The sequence below is a fragment of the Nothoprocta perdicaria genome, unplaced genomic scaffold (genome assembly GCF_003342845.1).
Source record: "Nothoprocta perdicaria isolate Ctin4 unplaced genomic scaffold, notPer1 scaffold_12, whole genome shotgun sequence".
Lineage (NCBI taxonomy): Eukaryota > Metazoa > Chordata > Aves > Tinamiformes > Tinamidae > Nothoprocta > Nothoprocta perdicaria.
In genome coordinates this window covers 6,331,253-6,350,313 of record NW_020454316.1, presented here as the reverse complement: position 1 = coordinate 6,350,313, position 19,061 = coordinate 6,331,253, and the positions used below count along the sequence as shown (strand labels likewise).

The window sequence follows — 19,061 nt, the reverse complement described above, 5'->3', positions numbered from 1 at the left end:
GAGAAGAGAATTATCTCAGACCATCAATTTTAGAAAGATATCGAAGCAGCAGCTGTCTGGGTGCAGGGTAGAGGAGAGAGGTGCCCTTAACTGAGTGGTACTTTGTCTGTTTTTTCAAGTTAAAGAACAATCAATCAATCAGGCTCAGTTCTAGCTGGGCTGGAGCCTTTGCATAGCTTTACAGGGTAACTTTTTGTAGGTTAAAATAGCAAATGAAATGTCACTGAAACAAAGTCATCAACCAAGCTATGTATTTTTGTGAAGATAACCCAAGAGATGGCAGTGTTGCACTGTGAGCATTACTACAGGATGCAGTGTTTCAGAAGTGGTAAAAATGAAGAACTACTGTAAATAATATCCCTGACATCATTTTGTGCTTCTCTATAAAAGACACTCTAACCATATCTTTCACATGTGTGCAAATCCTGGACCAGTCTACAAACCAGCCGGGAGTAATAGTCAGCTTATTTCCCCAGCCTCTTGCTGGGGTGGGAGTGGTAACTTGCACAGGAAACACCACRAAGATTCAAAAAAAGGAAAGGAAATTGTGATTATAGAGCAGAATCCTCGGGTGCAAGTGCAATGACTTTCCTCTATACTTTATTTGACAGGTAAGAAGAATCAGGAGATCACAGTAAAAATATAGCTGCTATGAGTTATGGGGTACCTCAGCAAGACTAGTGATTAGCTTATGCTCTACAGTCCCTCAGGTTTTGGAACGTGCTTTCCCTGTGGAAATTTAGAATCTTCCTCCTGAGAAAAAGATCTATTTATCTTCTACTTTGAAAAAACTATAAGCCCAATCTGGCCTCCAAAGATATTCTAATCAGAATCCTTAACTCTTATCAGCTAAATGATTTGCTGCTCGTCCTGCTTTTTCAGTTCAACGCAATTGCTAGTCCATGACCCTTACATTTATTCATAAAAATAAAATGCCATAAAATGAGAGGAGAAAAAAAAAAAACCACAAAAATCTTTCTTAAGGTGACTGCTCTTGAGAGCTGCCAGAGGACAGTTAGCCATAGAAAAGGCAGCAGCACAGTGAGATAATTTAACACATTCAATATTTTTAGGGCTGTACAGCAAGTCACCTTTTTACTTGTTGGAGGGCAAAGAACTCACTGTACTGCTTCCTTGGCAACTTTCACAAGCCAATACATCTCCTAACTACCACTAACATAATTACATTGGAAGGACATGTTGATCTCATAGGTCTCAACTGTTAGCCATAGAATAAATGAGCCTGTGTATAAATGGGACATTACATGGTTGTTAGGGCTCATTGCCTAAGGTTTTTCCTTATAGAAAGACACTGTCCTAGAAGCGCTCTGGCACATCCTTCCTACATAACAGGGTTAACTACTGATAAAGCACTTAGATGAATGAATTCACACTGAGATGTGGATTGAAATATGCTATATGGAACTATATGTGCTAATATTAGATTGTTCAGACAAAAGTCGGCTAAACTTTTTAATAGAGATTCTTAGAGAAAATAAAAACTCAAAACCTTACTATTGGTTTACCAACTATTGGTTTACTCTCACTTACTTAGTGAGAGGAGAGTTTCCTATCTCTCCATCAAGCAACTTTCATTTTCCTTATTATGAACCTAATCTTAGCTGCAGAGCATATAGTTCCTCACTCATTTTGCGGATCACAAATTCTCCGTAATGGCTACTAGCAGCCTTCTTTGCCTTCCTACTGGAGAAAATACACCTTTGTTTCAATTTCTGTAACTTCCAGAGACATCAGCGTCTGAATGCTACCAAAAAGCAAATTTATATAGCATAATCTATTGAAAAAATCTACGCAGCTGTAATTTTGCTTATTATAGACTTTAATTAGTACATCTATACCTCAACGACATCCACAAAAATAGTATAAACTTTCATGGAGCTGTGTAAGGTATTCCTGAATACACAATTTAGGCTACTAAATTCTTAGGTGACTAAAGTGACAAAGTCACTTAAGATGATGGATTTGTACTGCCTTCCATGAGGAAGTTTTAATTTGTTCATTTGTTCCTAGAATATTCCAGGTCCTCACATAAGGACAAGAAAAGAAGGAAGGGCAGAACATTTGGATTCAGTGTGTGTAATTACTTACAGGACCCCCACTTTCTGCTGGTGCTTTAGCAGTGGTAATTTTGGAAGACTCCATTCTCCTGTCTGACGTTGAACCTGTTTGCGAGGCTCCCACATAGTCAGGTGGTGGGAGGACAACCCCAGCTTTTTCTGCAAGATTTACAGAACTAATACTTCTGATTGGCGCAGGGCTGTAAGACATAACCCAACAAATGGTATTTTCAGTATTAATATAATACATCTTTTGTCCCTAGAGGATATCTCTAGCCCAGGGAAGCCCAAGTGCAAGAGCTGAAATTTAATATAGGGACCATCCCACTGAAGTTTGTAGGACACGAAGAAGTCAAAGAGATGCTGGTTCTTGAGTCCCCGACAACCATCAAAAATGATGGCATCACACTACAAACTGTTAGAAAGTTTTCTTTGTGGACATTGCTAAGCAACAAAGACCATGAGCATAAAAGCAACATTTAAAATAAAACAGAAATTTAAAGATGTGGGCATTTCAGCAAGTCTCATCTAAAGCATTACCTTGGCACTGGGGCAAATGCTTTTTCTTCCGCTGGTTCTTCAAGTGGTTTTGTATATGAAGACGGAAACCATCCTTTTCTGTAATAGGAAGAGATTTTCACTTCATGTTACATAAAGTTGGATTTACCTTTTAAAAGACAACACTGGACACAGCAGTAGGCTCAATGAAGTGAGAAGATTCAAGATTTAAAGACCTGCCTTGCCATGATACCAAGTAAGTGTACAAAGTCTCCCTACATACATGCAATGATTTACTTTGCAGAAAGACTCTTCCAAGGCAATGACAGGGAGCAAAAATGTGGAAAAACATTTATCAATATCTGCTAATAAAAATTGGTAAAGGACACTTGTTCATATTCAAATGTTCAAATAGGGGAATGTGTTATCTTACGCTCTGGTTGAGTCATGTTCCCCGTAAAGCCAGCCGTCCTTTTCTTCAGCAACAAGAAGGGTGATGATATCCCCCTGTGCAAAGCTAAGTAGCGTCTTATTATTTCCAGCAGTATGTGGGAAGATTGTCTTTACTTTTTGTCTTTTCATTATATTCAGTCCTGTGGCGACAGAAGTCGAACGTGATAAACTGGCATCATCTGTGTTCTCTGTCAAACAGAAAACCCCAAATTCAAAATTAACCACACATTTCCAAAGTGAAATATAGTTAGTTGTCTGATAAATACTGAAGTTCAAATGGAACCCTGACTTTGTATTGCTTTGGTTTTGAGTTCTTCTCAGTTTTCAGCAAATGCCTGATTACCACAAAGTATTTATCCATACACACACTGTCAGAGTAACTTTGAGCCAACAGACGTAGACGTTATGTGAACATTTACTGTTGCTACTTGCTTTCTTTTGGGCTCACAAAAATGCTAAATGCACACGTCCATAAGATACCTTTGTCTAAAAATTTTCCATACTAAGAAAAAAATTATCTGTGTGTAGTGTAAGATTTCAAGTGTGTCTTGCACTCAAACAGAAGAAAACTTAAAGGAGGTCTTAAAACTGTATGTTATTTGCCCAGTATAGTATATTGTAAAGGTATTTTTAAAAACTAATAGAACAAATCTCAGTAGGATTTTGCATTTTAGTAAAGAAATATAGTGTGTGTTCTATTTATCCCCTGTGCATTCTTCACCAAATAGTACATGCTCTTAAAAACAAATAAAACAGGACTGCAGTGGTAATTTATGTCTGTGTGCACTGAAATAATCACTTAGATATATCTTGCTCAATATCACTCTCTTCTGTTAGAGTGGGAGTCTTAAGAGCATTTAAGCTGGGTTAATTGGGAAGAGCTGGAAAATGATTAAAATATAATCTGCCTGTCTTATTCTATATTGTGCTGCAAACGATTCTTCCCTTCATGTGATTTAAATGTTTGCTGTTGGGTAACTAATATAAACACTTAAGAAAGATCACTTTCTGCTCCTCTGAATCTTCAGGAATTCAGGCATTGCATCATGTGGATGCCAAGAAATCTCGTGCTAATTCTCAGGGCTACCTTGTTTGCACTTAGGTGAGTTGGTGACAAAAAGACACTCACCCGCTGAGCTGTTTAATCTTTCAGAAGATGCCTTGGAAGCTGCTGCAGGATTGTTAAACATATCAACTAGTGGGCTAGTGTATGCCCGGCCTGTAGGGGCAGGGGGTACTTTAGATGCATTCTCATGTTGAGGATAAAAATTATTTCCAATCTAGAGGCACAAAAAAAAAAAGATTAATACAATATTTCGGTGACAGTGACATCTCAGGTTATTTGCAGCATTGAATTCTAGAAAGCAATACTCAAATATACCTAAATTGTATGCACATAGACCCTTCAGAGAGTCCTTGTGTTCCATCTAAATTGTGGATAAGAAAAGTTCATAAGAGGTTTCTGTCCCTTGACAAACACTTATTAGCGGAAGTGCTCTGAAAAAAAAAAACCTTTTCCACAGATTCTTATCTAGCTTAGAAGCTTTCTAAAAACATTTCAGACATTAATGTAATTTAGAAAATCAGCAGCTGGTGGTAAATCACCATACAATTAAGTGAAATTTACATTTTAAACTGTTCTTAAAAGTCTTGCTGAAATAAGAGTCATGAATGTAGGAAAGAAGAGGGAAAGAAAGTAGGAAGTATCATTCTGTTCAAGTGTTTACATTGAACTACTGCATATGTAATTACTGTAACTTATAAAGAAGAATGTCAGAAATGGAACTGCAAGGACAAATGCAGTGCTGGGGCTGKGTTCTCTAGCAAGATTCCTATACCTCCCTGAAAGCCAGTAGAGGCTTTTGCCTACCATATCCTGTGTTTTGCCAGCATTAGAGCTTCAGTTTAATCATTTTTCTTTCGCCCCTAACTCCAGTATATTCCAACAAAGGAAAATTACAGATCTGAATCCAAATCCTTATATACGAAAGAAATTAGTGAGGCCAATCCTTTCCCACCTGAGAGCTATAACCATTAAGCAGCAGAGAATGACACACATACCATAATATTTCTCTCTATCATTGGTGAAGGCTGGGGAGTTCCTGATATTGGAGTAGAACCAGGTGTTGCTATTTCATCTATCATAATTTTAACTTTTTCAGGCACTTTGGTAGCATCACTACAGATTTCCTGCCACCCAGGCAACTTAGAGTTGAGGAAGTCTGCACACTGCATCAAAATATAAAAGGTATCAGTCAAAAGTATGCCTTTTCATAAAACTGCACAGACATATTTGCTAAATACTCTTTATACCAAAAYAATATAACCCTGGTGAAATGGAAGTCTTTTAAGAGGTTTATGTAATTAATATTTCTTTAAAACAAATAACATGATAGATTGTATTTTTTCAGGTTTAGAGGTTGTAAATATTTGATTGCTTATTTTTTAAATATGACTTTTAAAAGTTAGAGTMATTTTCTGTGGTTGCTATAGTACATTTAAGAGACAATTGTAAACATTTTCTCTGAGCTGATGGTGACAGAGTGTGACCAGTTTCACAGCTGCTTGTGCCATCTAGCTCTTTATGCCTGTCTGTTCAGGCTCCTGCAGGAGGCATCTCCTCTGTGATTATTAGGCCTCAGGCGTTTTATTTCTGCTTATCTTAATGCCACTGACCTGAACGTGATAGAAGTTCATGTGCTGAGTAAAACTGCAGTGTTTATCCACCAGAAAACAGAATCTCCTTTTTTCTTCAAGGAGAGCTTCTCTGCAGCCTTCTGCAATGAATTTCTGAATATCACTCTGTCGAGAGCTCACAGTTTCAACATACTAGGAAAAGACAAATCACATGCCACCTCTGAGTGTGATTTGATACTCTACCTTATTGCTGAAATGAACTTCAAAATCCTCAAAAAAAAAAAAAAAAAGTTTTGGCAAGGTGAGGTGGAGCAGGCTGGGACAGTGAGAAGGCTTTGCTCCTTTCCTGCACATTCTTCTCTTCTCATGCACACATTTAACTCCTTTGTCTTCATCAGAGAAGTCTGTAAACTTATTATAGGCAAGCAGTAATATATTTACAGGACAAAAATTATATATCTTGAAAGCAGTAGCAAGTGAGCTGAGCTATTTCAAGGCCACAGGTGTTCTTTAATTAGACTAATTACCTTCATCTACTCTTACTTCATAGCAGTTGCATTTACCCTCATAAAGCTATGATGAATCTGTGTCTCCTTATAGACAGAGGAACATGAATTACTAAAGAGACTGAAACAAAACATTTATCTTACCAGGTTACCAGGAAAGTACACAGTTATACTGTGATTAAATGAAAATCTTCTAGTTCTCAGTCCAATACCTCAAAAAACAAARCCAAACCAAACCCTGTTCTTCTCAGTGCAGTTTAAAAGATAGGTAGTAAGAAATTAATAGTATTAATTATGTTTGCTGGACCTGGTTATAACAAATGCTTTCTTCGAGGTGAAAATACAATAGAAAGATAAAGAGGGAAAAATCCATAAAAACTAACATGAAATAAAAATTTTGTTTGTATGAATAAAAATAGCCATGATGTATATTTTTGTGAGATAAATGGTAAGCAGAACATGACTGTTAATATTTCAAATAAAATTTTTCATTACCTTGCCATTTTTCATTTCACCTCAAGATGGCAATGGTGTTTTAAGATCAATAGGATAGGTCCTATTGGATAGGATAGGAGGTCCAATAGGATAACAGAAACTGCTGTTTGCCTACTTTGGGAAATAAATTTCCCAAATTACAGGTGAATTTGCATGGCACAACTAACTCTAACTAAACTAACTAAAGCTAACTAAAAAAAAAAAAAAAACTGACATCAACAAAATTGAAAGTGTTTTTCAAAGGATTAATCCTAGAAACTGAAACAAAAATTTCTGAATAGAAACAGCACTGCAATCCAAAGCCTAATTTCAGCTGGAATATGTACTCCAGCAGTATTTTTACTACAATCTGACTTTGAGAAATCAAAAACAATATATTATTTGAAATTTTAGAGATTAACTATTGCCAAACAACTCAGGAGTTGCATATATTAACTAATTACATTGCATATACAGAAGTTGTGGTAAGCTTCAGACGTCACGTGTTAGAAAAGGCTGCAAATTCTAGAAACGTAACATTTTMTGTTGACAAGCTCTCACGCAGAGGGACCAAACGAGGCAACTCACTAACCTCCATCTCTTTATGCTCGTATTTCATGGCATTTCGGGCTCCTTGGCTTTTCCTCCTGATTTTTTTTAGCTCAGCCTGGGACTTTTCTAAAGAATCTAATTTGCTTCTGTGTTCAGTTTGGTACCTCTTTAAAGTTGCCTGCAAACAAAACATTTAAAACATAATGCACACAGCAATATAACTACATAAGTGACCACAAAGTGTTACTCATATTTATTCTGTATCGCTAATTCGCATCAGCTAGATTTGCCAATTGCTTTTTTTCCATGTTAGTTTAAAAATGCTGTTAAGTCATGCATTAGTTCCATGACATGTTTTGTAGATTTTTATATATTTAGATCACAGTTATAGCACATTGATTAACTGTCTGAACAATTTCTGAAAAAAATCTATTACTAGCAAGAGATACATAAAATATGATATTCTATGCTATTAAGAGTTCAATGTACTTACATTCATGTATTTAACATCCAGTTCTGTTTTCTTCTCCAGTTCAGATATAATTTCTTTATGAAATTTTTTGAACTTTAAAAGCAAATTAATAAAGGGTTATTAAAAAATAGCAAAAAAMCAGTTTATAATTTCAAAACTTCAAATAGGTTAAAGGCGCATCTTTTAACTTACACTTTCTTCTAGACAATCATTAAGTTTCTTGTGTGTTCTTGAAATTTCCACAAGAACTTGACCTGTTGATAAATAACAATATTTATTTCTTATTTTCTTGGATGTCCAAAGTTAGTTAAAAAAGACTAGTACTAAAATATTATTTAACTAAATATTTATTATTTAGAGTATATACATAAGAGGAATTAGAAAATTCTTGCCATTGCTAATCACAGCAGTTTAACTAAGTAATTGCATCTGGCCACAAGAGTACTAAGACATTCATAAATCACAGAATAACTAATCACGTTTATTATGCATGGAGTGCCAGACAAAATAAAAAGCTTCCGTTTCTACAGAATAGAACATACTGATTTAGTAAGATTCTCTTTTTCTGCCATGTCAGAGAACAGCCCACCAGCGGCAGAGGCAGTAATTAATATCCAAGTAAGCACTATTCATGTTTTGGTTGGTCTGAAAACTAAACCTTACTGCTGGTTAACTAGCTGCAGGCTCAGTGTTAACACCTCTCCACACACCACAGCGTGCCCGTGCTCTTTGCTGTCTTACAGCAGAAACCCTGGCCCCAGATGCGGCCTGTTACGCACGAGCTTTGTTTGTGCTCTGCTTTGCATTGCAGGGGTGCGGAGGTGGAGGCCCTGCTGCCAGCAGAGCCCTGCTCTGTGTCACCCTGCTGCAGGCGCGGGCGGCCACGTCAGCCGGCCCCTCGCTGCGCTGGCGCCCACGGGCCGTCTACGTGCAGCCCGGCGCGGGATTGCAACACGTTCCTGGGAACGGGAGCTGGCAGGGGCGCGAAACGCCCGGCTTCATTCACCCAGCTTAGCGCTGGCCATAAAGAGTTACTGCATCTCAGACACAAGCCGGTAAGAACGGCTGTAAGGGCAGGGCACAACCCGCTACCCTGGTGACATCTAACCCGAAAGCCTTTTGACTACAGACTTGTTCTRCTCTCTCTAAACACTCCCATTTTCATGGCCAGAGTGGCAGGATGAGTTTAGGAGCTGGATCAGTGATTTGCCTCCCTCAGTCACTTTATTTCACATTATACAGGTGGCAATCCTCACACAACCACATGGCCCTGTTCAGATATTGGAGTCACTGGCAGTTGGATCTGCCCTGGCTTGTTAATCTGACACTCCTCTCCACTTCCTTTTTCCATGAATATCTGATGAATTAACTGTTTAACACGTTGCTGTCCAAATCATGCTTTCCACCATCCAGACTTATTGAGAAACCATCCTGAGTTAGCAGAGATTTATCATCCCACGATCCTTCAGATGCAGRCACAAGGTCTTACTTTCTTTAACAGAGAAGCATATTTCCTATACTGTAAAGCAATATAGCACTGGGGATCTTTAACTAAATAATGGAAAATGTGGGTTAGTGTCRCTGTTGACGGGGAAAGCAGGAAGAAAAGCAGGTGCCTTCCCTGGCTTTACAGGATGCCCCTCTCCCCATTCTTGTGCCCCTTTGCTTTGTGCAAGAGGCTCCGCAAGCCTGGGGAGCAGGAAGCTGAGGACACAATGGAAACAGCCAACCCCTTGAAATAATATACAAAAATATTTATAAATTATATCAAACAATACACTTCTTATTCTCTATTTATGTGTCTTTCCATACTGTTTTCAGAATGGCTTTTTTTGAATTTTTGTATTTGGGGTTGCTGGTGAATACAGAATTATAAGGGTAAATACTACGAGAACTGAGAGTTGCTATAGTATTTAGTTATTTCATATGCAAAAGAAAGGTAAGTACCATATAGTCACATGAAACAGTTGTGAAATAGCTGACATGAGTAAGTCACTCTTGTTTTTAAGGTTGCTGAAGTGGATGCGCTCTGGTCTAGTATTTTTGTTTACTAAACTCAATTGAAAAGTTACTATGCATTTTAGACTGGAATGGTGTTTTAAAATAGGATGAGTTTACTAAACATCAGGCATTTACTAGGTAATACACTTAAAAAGAAAAAGAAGAAATACAGGATAATAAGGTTTGCTTTTCAGTACTGAAAAGGGAAATCTGCTTAGGAAGTTATAGAAATTCAAGATCTTACTGATTTTTCTTCTCTTTAAAATCAGCTTATTTTCATTCTTCATTAAAAAGTACATGCTGAGAATTTGCTGCCAAAGCAGCACACTTAGCTAACGCTTGGCAGGGYGAACGCGGCCGGCCGCGGCCACCCCAGCCCTGACAGACACCCAACAAGGCCGGGCATTGACTCGGCGCCTCCCTCCCTTCCTCTGGCCCGCGCTGCCACCACAGTGTAAACGCGCCATAAAACAACCCATTCACCTGGGGCGGCAAGAATGGAAAACCTGACGCTCGGGGGCTGTTATTTTTGTCTCAGGCAGCACTGGAACTGACTGCAGCCTTCAAGTTCTTAGGCTTTGGGTACTTGGTCAGAAGCGGTATTTTTTCAGCTTTTTATTTAATTTTATTTTAGAAGAAAGAATACTGCCAAAACATGTTTTGACATTACGAGTACTTTAAAAACTGCACTTCCTTCTTAAAAGTTTGTGCTGGGTTATTTTACAAGTTTATTTTCTTCACCCACCCTAGAACACTTTAAATATTATTTTTAAGTATCAGTGACTGTCTTTCCCATTGCGTTTTCTTTTCCTCTCAGCCAAAGCCTCCCTGTGTGCTGGGCATCGGACAAGAGCCATTTTATGCTAGAAACTCCCTAGTGCTACCAGTGATTCAGTGGCACTGTATGGGGCTCACCCAGTTCATTTCCTCTGTCATGTTTTGAATCAACATTTTGAAAGGAACCTATAGAAGGGAATCTGACCTAATAAGGTTTAAATTATAGGTCAAACTCCACACAGCAGATTAAATAGAGAGCACTTTGAAAGTGAACATATACCATGTTCTTTTATTGCCAGTTTAAGGCAAAAGGTTGGCCAAATTTTGATGCCCCTCACAAGTAAGATTTATGCAAGAAGACAAACTTTTATAGAAGACTAACGCAAGAGAGCCAAGGTGACCCCTGGCCTAAATGGACCAGCACCCAAAGGAAAGAGGAATTGAACACCTGCAATGTGAAATTTTGATTTTAAACAAAACAGTGAATTAGAGAACAGCTTCAGCAGAGATGGTGCTTTACCCTGGATTAAAAGCAGTTCAAACTAGGATGTGGTTCTGGTGTTCAGTGATTCAGTGCACAAAGGTAGGGGAAACATGCTACCTGAGGGGAAGACAAGCAATTCTCACGTCAACTAAAAATATTTTGCAGTAAATTAAAGCTGTTTGTGATCAGTTTTTATATACACACAGAGCTCATAATATACAGTAACCAAATAATAACCTTGCCATCATTTCCTGGCAAACCACAGAAGTAACAAACCTTATGACTTGACTAGACTACATGATAACAGGCCACTTAAGGCCAATTTATGGCCAACCTACTGTAAACCTGAACCAGCTTTAGGCATCATATTATGCAATGAATTAATAAAGCAAAAACACCACTGTTGATGATGAACATAATTATCTATTAAAATACTTCCCTATCAGATACACCATTTTTCTTTTTCTAACCTCCCATGTGAAATCTGTGAGAGATATAGAAAACAAAAATATAGTGCAAAACATTTAAAGATACTTTTTTTTTTTTTTATCAAGCACACTTGAGCACGAGGACATCTTAAAGTCTGCACAATAGATAAAAACATGAAAAGTAGTTCTTAATATGAAGCGTCCCTTGGGGGRAAAAAGCATATTCATAGTAAAACCAGAATATGCAGTTTTGCAACAGTTACACTTTAGTCTCAGTGTTCACACTGGGCAATTGTAGAGGTTGTTTATTTTTACAGCTTTTTGTTGACCATTTTTGGAACAGAATAGGTGAATTTGTTCAAGGCAGAACCAAAGACAAAATTCTTGATCGATAGACTGCTGTCCTACCGACAAATATTAGCGGCAACTAACAAAATCACTTGAAACAAGCTCTGAAAATATTAAATAGCTATATTAGAAGTGATCACAGTAGTGATCACATCATCACCTGCTTGAAATGAGCTTAGATTTTGTTTTCTCTAGAGGAAATCGCTCTGGAAACAAAGTCACTCTAGTAAAACTTTCTTAGGCATCTGGGAATAAACATTGTGCTTAATTATATGACTCATTTATCTCTTGTCCCATTTTGCATTGAGGGCAGGCCTAGTAACCTCATGTCTTTGAGATGAAACCGCACTGTTATTTACATTAAACAAGAGAATGAGAGGCCGAGTCAAAGCTACACATGAAGACAGTAATAGTTCAAGTATATTATTAGATTCCATTTCTGTTGATATGTTCTCCCTTTTTTTTTCCTTCTCCTGAGTTACCCTTTGCCCGAAGAAAGGCATTTATGGCAAAGGAAACTTAGAAAACAAAGTCCTTTGAGACTATTAACCCCTGGAAAGTAAATAGAAAGTTGCAAAGGAATACAGTATAACAAATACTATTGAATGAGACATCTGTTAAGATTCAAATGCAGTAAGTTTATTATTCTCTCATAAAAAGGATTTATTACAGAAGGAAGATTTAATTGTGTAGCAGATACCTTGAAGAACGTGAAGAGCCTGAATTTAGCCTTAATGGAATTTAATATGAAGCAATAAAATGAGAAAAAAAAGATAAAGAAATGTAACAACTTACAAACTCTAACTGTATTTTGCTTTTAATACAGTTCACCCCAAATGTTTTAAAACTCTGAAGAATAAATACTACCATACACATAAATCAGTAGGACTAGGTCAAGTCTGCCTTTCCTTACTGCACGAATGAACATGAAATAGGAAGCAAGGAATAAATCTCTCTCAAGTTCATTTTATGAAATGCCACTGACACATGACCATTCAGTGCCATTTTATGAAGGTCACTGCAGAAGGTGAAGGGGGGAAAACCTACAGTAGAGAAAAGGAGAGGAGATTTCGGAATAAAGTATTTGAAAACTCTGTTATGCACACTAAAGCAAAGCAACATAAAGCTGTGCTTTAGAATTGTTAGATTTTGCTAGAACACRAGAAGAAAGACTAAATAAAAACCAAGAGCAAAGGGAACTTCACATTTTAAAAGGGATTATCAGATCAATTTTTATCAGGGRACGAATAAAAAAAGTTCTCACGAAAGCTGCAAACAGCTACAAATGTTTCTGTGACTTAACCAAATTAGTTAATTCATTTAAAACAGATTAAAAAGTAAAGTCTGCCACAGGCATTCTCTTTTTTAACCCAAACATATAGGAAATACAATATAGTAAGATCTGCRTGTCACACTGATCTTTCATAAGGCCTTGAAGGCCTTAAATTCAGAGGCTTTTCATACTTGCTGCTGTCTAGTTAAGCAAATAAGTGACTTGTAATCCTTACACAAGTCAGGCACAAAGAAAATAAGAGTTACAACACAGCCGCAAGCCTGAACTTGCCTGTGTGAGACCCTGCTGTTTTCAGGCAGGCAGATTTTTTTTTTTAAGACTGAAACAAGTAAATTATATTAAGCAGCCAAAACTGKTTTTTTTATGGGCTTCCAGTACTAGCAAAATAATGTTTACTGTAAGTCTTTGAATTGCTGCTAAATCTCCCAATCTGAGCAGTGAAGAAACTCCAAAACACAAAAGCCCCAAGTTCTAAGTGAGCCTAGAGTTTTGATTATCTCTTTTCCTTCAGAATTTCAAGACAAATGTATTTGTTTCTTAGGAATGCTGCTGACATCTACAACTGATATCAGATTTTTTTTACTATATATATATAATATAAAAAATATATGTTTTGTACTGTATGTGTAGCTAGATTAAAATATCTACAAACTAGTTACATATATGATGGCATTTTCCTCACAATTATGTCATTTACTTTCTAGTTGCCATGTGTTTTTCCCATTGACAAGATAAGTTTCAATATTAAAGACAGCATATTTTATATATGTATGCTCACAGGCTTATTTCTTTGTCTGACAGGCCTGTGCAGGAAAAGATGGGAAAAAGAAAGAAAGAAAAAAGAAAACCTCTGACTGCCAAGGATCAGCTGAGCAGAACGGCCTGCTCCTGCCTGTTGCGCTTCACACACCAGCCCCAGCGTCTCGCCCTGCGGTCGGTAAGTGCAGAGGCCGCGAGGGGAGCTGCTGGCGAGGCTGGAACGGAGCTCTCACCTGCACACACAAGCTGGGCAAACACGGCAYGCACACGCGGGTGACGTTCGGGGCAGCCCTCCCAGGTTTCCGTTGCAAAGGAGACGTCTTTGCTACCTGTGCTGCCAGGCGAGGCCATGCAAGGCATTCAACCGCTAGCACTGCACGTTAGATACCCCAACAAATTCAGGGCAATAGACTGCAAAACGGTTACGCCTGTACTGTTYGCTAGCTAAAGGCAAAAGATCCGCTTTAATATACAGGTTGGTGCTAAGAAAAGTCTGCAACTCACTGAGGTACATGACACATCAGAGATTATTTGGAAATCAATGGAAAAATAACTGGAAAAAAWTTTTTATCAAAGTCTGTCTTCTCTTCTTCCCATGGTGCCGATATTCCCCTGTAACAGCGTCCCCTGAGATCGTTCTCAGAGAACTTTGTGTATTTCCGTTTCCTTTTCCTCCCTTTAGCCATTCCCAGGGCCATAAAGTTTACACCTTACCCTGGAAATCTTCATAATGGAAGGTATAACAATACGACTGCATACAGAGCACAACTCTGTTGGCAATCGTACAAGAACAAGCTGCAACATCTACTTTGAAGCATGTACATTCCTTTATGTTGAACAATAAACCCTTCTTCCCTCTTCTTGCTCACTTCTTCGCTTGGCAGGATCTCTCTTGTTTTCTGTGTTGGATGGGAAGGATTATATAACTTGAAATGAATAAAATCTTAAAGGAATGATGGTCCTGCTTTGTTGAATGGTGCCATCTGATCTGCTAGGCTCCCCCATGCTCCATGAGGTGTTTTGTGGCAATCATCCTCACTGCTTATCTATTGCTCTGTGATGCAAATTTTGCTCATTAATTATGGCCTGGATAGCAACAGAGTAATGGGTTTCTCTTGACTTTTTTCGTTTCCTTCTCTCTTTCATTTATAAATAGGACAGGGCCAGGTTTTCTTCACTGCACTGAGTCTTCTCTACCTACATGAGCACTGTAGATGGGCTTAGTTCAGCGTTTTATTGCAATGTGATTGTTTACAACACTCTACCCTCCATTAAAACACCATGTGATCCACATGACAAATTTTGCCAAGATTTGTTTCCCACATGTTCTTCCTTTAATGGGGCTACAGCTCCTTTAGGCAACCATACTTGAGATTACGTGCATAAAGCTCTAAGCATGTGATAGACACCCACAGAATAATCTGTAAATTTACAGTTAATCTGTAGTTAATTTTATTTACAGTTGGAATAAGTTGTTCATCTTTAAGAATCTACATCAGTATGTCTTTTTCTTCCAACAGACTTTCATCATATGTTTATATTCAGAACAGTGAACAGGAAAAGCCACAGTACTGTTTCTAGAGGGAAAAAATGTTGATGATTGTTTGGCTGGCTTTAAATTTATAMGTGACCTTGATGAGCAGAGCTACCAATAAGAGGAACTTTCCACTAATCCAATTATTGTTTTCAGGAGGAGAATCTTACAGAAAAGGCTGCCTCTTCTCCTAGCTTTCTTACAACAGATTGGAGGGCARTATAGCTCCAAAACAGATGCCTCTGCAAAACTTAAAGATGCAGAGGTTCACTTCTGCAAAAACAGAAAAGCACTCGGCATTTCATTTTCAAATCAGCTTTCTATCTATGTACTTTCCTTGCTATAATAGAAAAAAAAAAAAAAAAAAGATCAGTGGCTTCTTCCAATTCAATTTCATTATAAACACAGAGCAACAGTATTTTATTAATACTCCATAAGGAAAGCTGGCCTCATATACCAAGTACTTCAGCTGCAACATCTAAGCTAGTTGCCCAGAAGTCTCCCTAGATGAGGTGCTAGAGGGGTTCAGCAGTAGCTGGCTCACTTCCCTTGTCTTTGGAGCCAACATAACCTGTTCCAAGAGCCAAACAKTTATGCTATGGAAGAGAGGACAGTGCTGCAGTTACATGGAGATAGGACAAGGTGACAGATCTCTTTTCCTTGATTAGATGAGCTAGTGAAGGAAAGGCTGCTCGGTGTCACTTTTCTAAGACAAGTGGAATTGGATTCCAGCTAGAATTTATCTGCTAAAGAAAGCCAACAACCTCCCTCCCACACCTTTTATTAACTGAAGCACAACTAGCTAGATTTATCCCACACTGTGTATTTTTTGCTTTTCCTTCTTCTGAGGGCTTTCTCAGTGGTGAGATTGATATTTAAGTGGTGTATTGCAGATGTAGCAGAAGATATTTATCCCCAGTTTTTACGAGTACAGCCTCAAATGGCTCTTTTGCTAATTATCTGGGAAGGAAAAAGAGACATTTTTGGATAACTAGTACTTGCAAGACAGTGTYTTAGGGAGATGGGATAAGAAGATCCTGCTTTACATTACAGCCTGATTATAAATTTTCAGCATGAAAACACATTATTTTTAGAAAACAAAATCTCTTTTATCTCCAAATTTGTTCTGTGTAAGTTGATCTCTTTAAGCTCCCTTTCTCATTTAGAAAATCTCCTATTTCTGCAAATAAAAAGGAGGAGGGAAGAAAAAGTCCTTTAGGATCACATCTGTTGCACATATAAATTGTAACAGTTATTCCTTAAAAAGCAAATATTACTGTTTATAGATTTAGCTTTACATTGGTAAGCTAACATTAAATTTACATTATTCTCAAACTGCTAAGGTTCAAGTTTGTTTTAAAAAACTAGAAAGTAGTTATCAGTCTCTAAAGGTTCTCTGATTCTAAGTGCTCTATCTTAATTACTGAGGGATTAATGAGAAATGTAAACTATTCAATAAATTGTAGCCCTAATCCACTAATCATTAGCTGATTCTCAGTGAACCTATTGTATGGCAACCAAGGCTTTCAAAGCAATATGTAGTTACTCTGATACCTATATAGACATTTGGCTAACTGCACATAAGTATAAAGGCTCTCCAGAAAGGAAACATTCAKGTGCAGAACCTTCCTGCCCCCCTTATGTATTCTGTTAAGGCTAGGAGTTATGGCCCATCACTTCCCCATGTAAATTTTACACTTGAATAGCACAGCAACATTGTGGAGACCTTTAAAATTACCGTATTTGTTCTGCAAATACACATTACATTAGTATGTTTGTTCTCTTAAAGCGGAAGGAGCTAAGACAGTCAAGGCCTTWGTGCTTGAGAAAACGTGAAGCAGAGTTGTGTGTTCCTCCCTGCATTGCGGGGTGAACCCCCCATTTCATCTCTGGGGATTTCACTTGTGTGGCATTAGAGGGTTACTCCCCAACCACCTCTCCCTATCTTGCAACAGCCACCTCACAGAGCTATCTTTGAGCCCAGTACTTACTTCTGYTACCTACCCTCAGTGGTTTTTAAACATGGAACTACTCTTAGTTAAAAAAAAGGTTGTATTTTTCTGAGTTATTCAGTTTCAGATTTCAGGTGAGTAACACCTTTTGCAATCCTGTTTCCAGGTAAGTTTTAACAGAATGATACAGTGAAATTAATAAGCCTATTACACATAATAATAAAACAAACAACTGCTCTGCTCCCACACCTCTTGAGTAGATTAAAAAAAAAAAGAAAAATTGTCTCCTCCAATCTTCCTTTTAACACTCTCAGCAYAGTTTAGTTCTACTGGTCAAGCCCATGCAGTGTAATATTTTCCTTACCATTTATTTTTTGCAGGCTGTCAAACAAGAAATAGCTTACGCTTAGTTTCAGAGCAAAACTAAGCTGCCCCAGACCCATCGTATGACTGTGGGTGACTCCTATAGTTACGGTTGCCACACAACAGACTGAGACTTTACACCCGTGATATTATAACCGTGTGCAGCACCTGCCAGTTATCATAGCTACAAGAGGCTGGTTGAGGAAATATGAGAGCAAGAATTCAATGAATGTGCAGGAACTAACTTCCTGATTCCTTGAGCAAATGAAGGGGGAAAGACAGATTAGATTATTGAAAATGAGTGTTTATTAACATTGTAAGCACTCAAAATCTATTAGACAAAAGCTCATAATAACATATYTTGGGCAAGACAAAAAGGGTTAGCAACTTACCATGAATATACTATTTTTAGCACTGTAGCAGCAGGTTAACATATGTGAAGTTATTTTTAGTGCATTATTGAAATCCAAGATTTTACAGTGCTGCTGTGGTATGTTGTAATTTGAATAATATGAAATATTAATGTTCTAGAAATGCAGTTTCTTCTTTGTGCAATTTCCAAAAGGCTCCTAGTCCAAAGAATGGATGCAGTAACTGTTGTAGAATTTACTGTAGTTTCCCCACAACTAAAAGACCGCCACAACTGCAAACCACAAAAACAATTCTTATGTTCTTCTGTTCCATGAAGATTCCATATAAAGCTCAAAAGAGAGAAATGGAAATTCCAGATTGCAGAATAACTTGAACTACAAAAACTCAGTTAATGCTCACAGCTAAACCTACGGGCCTGTAAGCTTAGAAATTTAGGCAAATCAAAAACTTGAAAGTAAGTTTATATAAATCACCTTATCTCTTACAAATAAGAAATGTATTATGAATGCAATATATTCTTATACTTCTTCAACTTATATTATTTGATAATAAAATTTTTCAGAGCTGTAACCTGACTTGATAGATATTTAGTGCTAAAATTCTGTATCAGCTGGGATACCCAGATTTGCTTCTCATTATCTGATTTCCCTCTTCTGTTCCAATTTCACCCTATAAGTCAGAGCTCTTTTCCTGTGCTTTCTGACTAATTTAACTGATTTTCCCTCTTATTCTGCCCTTTATGTATTTTAGCTCTTCTGTCAAATATTTTTTTCCCTATTTTTTCTACTCCTGTTTTTATTCTGCCCTGATAGTTGGCAGCTCTATTTTCAGCTGTATCCTTTACCATAATCCGATTTTACTATCTYATTAAAGGAAGAATGTATTGTGCTGTTTCCTTATGAGAAGGAGAGATTGATTGACTGTGTTTTTGATTCAAATCTTTCCATCACACTTGGTGGTAAATATGTTCTAGGTCACCCAGCCGGTTTGGTGTGAGCTGTAAAGTGACTCAGTGCAATGTTCCAGTAAAGATTCTCTATAGATTCTAAAGAATATTGCGTTATATCCATCTAAGCCTT

General features: G+C 37.6%; 1 protein-coding gene across 1 annotated transcript in view; it reads right to left on the bottom strand.

Annotated features, from left to right (window-relative positions):
* BAIAP2L1 (BAI1 associated protein 2 like 1) overlaps nt 1-19,061 on the bottom strand; it is a 34,951-nt gene that overhangs the window by 1,244 nt on the left and 14,646 nt on the right. Inside the window, exons 4-12 of the mRNA XM_026054165.1 lie at nt 7,863-7,924; nt 7,692-7,763; nt 7,239-7,376; nt 5,706-5,858; nt 5,091-5,258; nt 4,159-4,309; nt 3,010-3,217; nt 2,619-2,696; nt 2,110-2,278 (exon numbers count right to left, since the gene is read on the bottom strand). Coding sequence (XP_025909950.1) covers nt 2,110-2,278; nt 2,619-2,696; nt 3,010-3,217; nt 4,159-4,309; nt 5,091-5,258; nt 5,706-5,858; nt 7,239-7,376; nt 7,692-7,763; nt 7,863-7,924 — 1,199 coding nt within the window. The remainder of the gene's footprint in view (nt 1-2,109; nt 2,279-2,618; nt 2,697-3,009; nt 3,218-4,158; nt 4,310-5,090; nt 5,259-5,705; nt 5,859-7,238; nt 7,377-7,691; nt 7,764-7,862; nt 7,925-19,061) is intronic.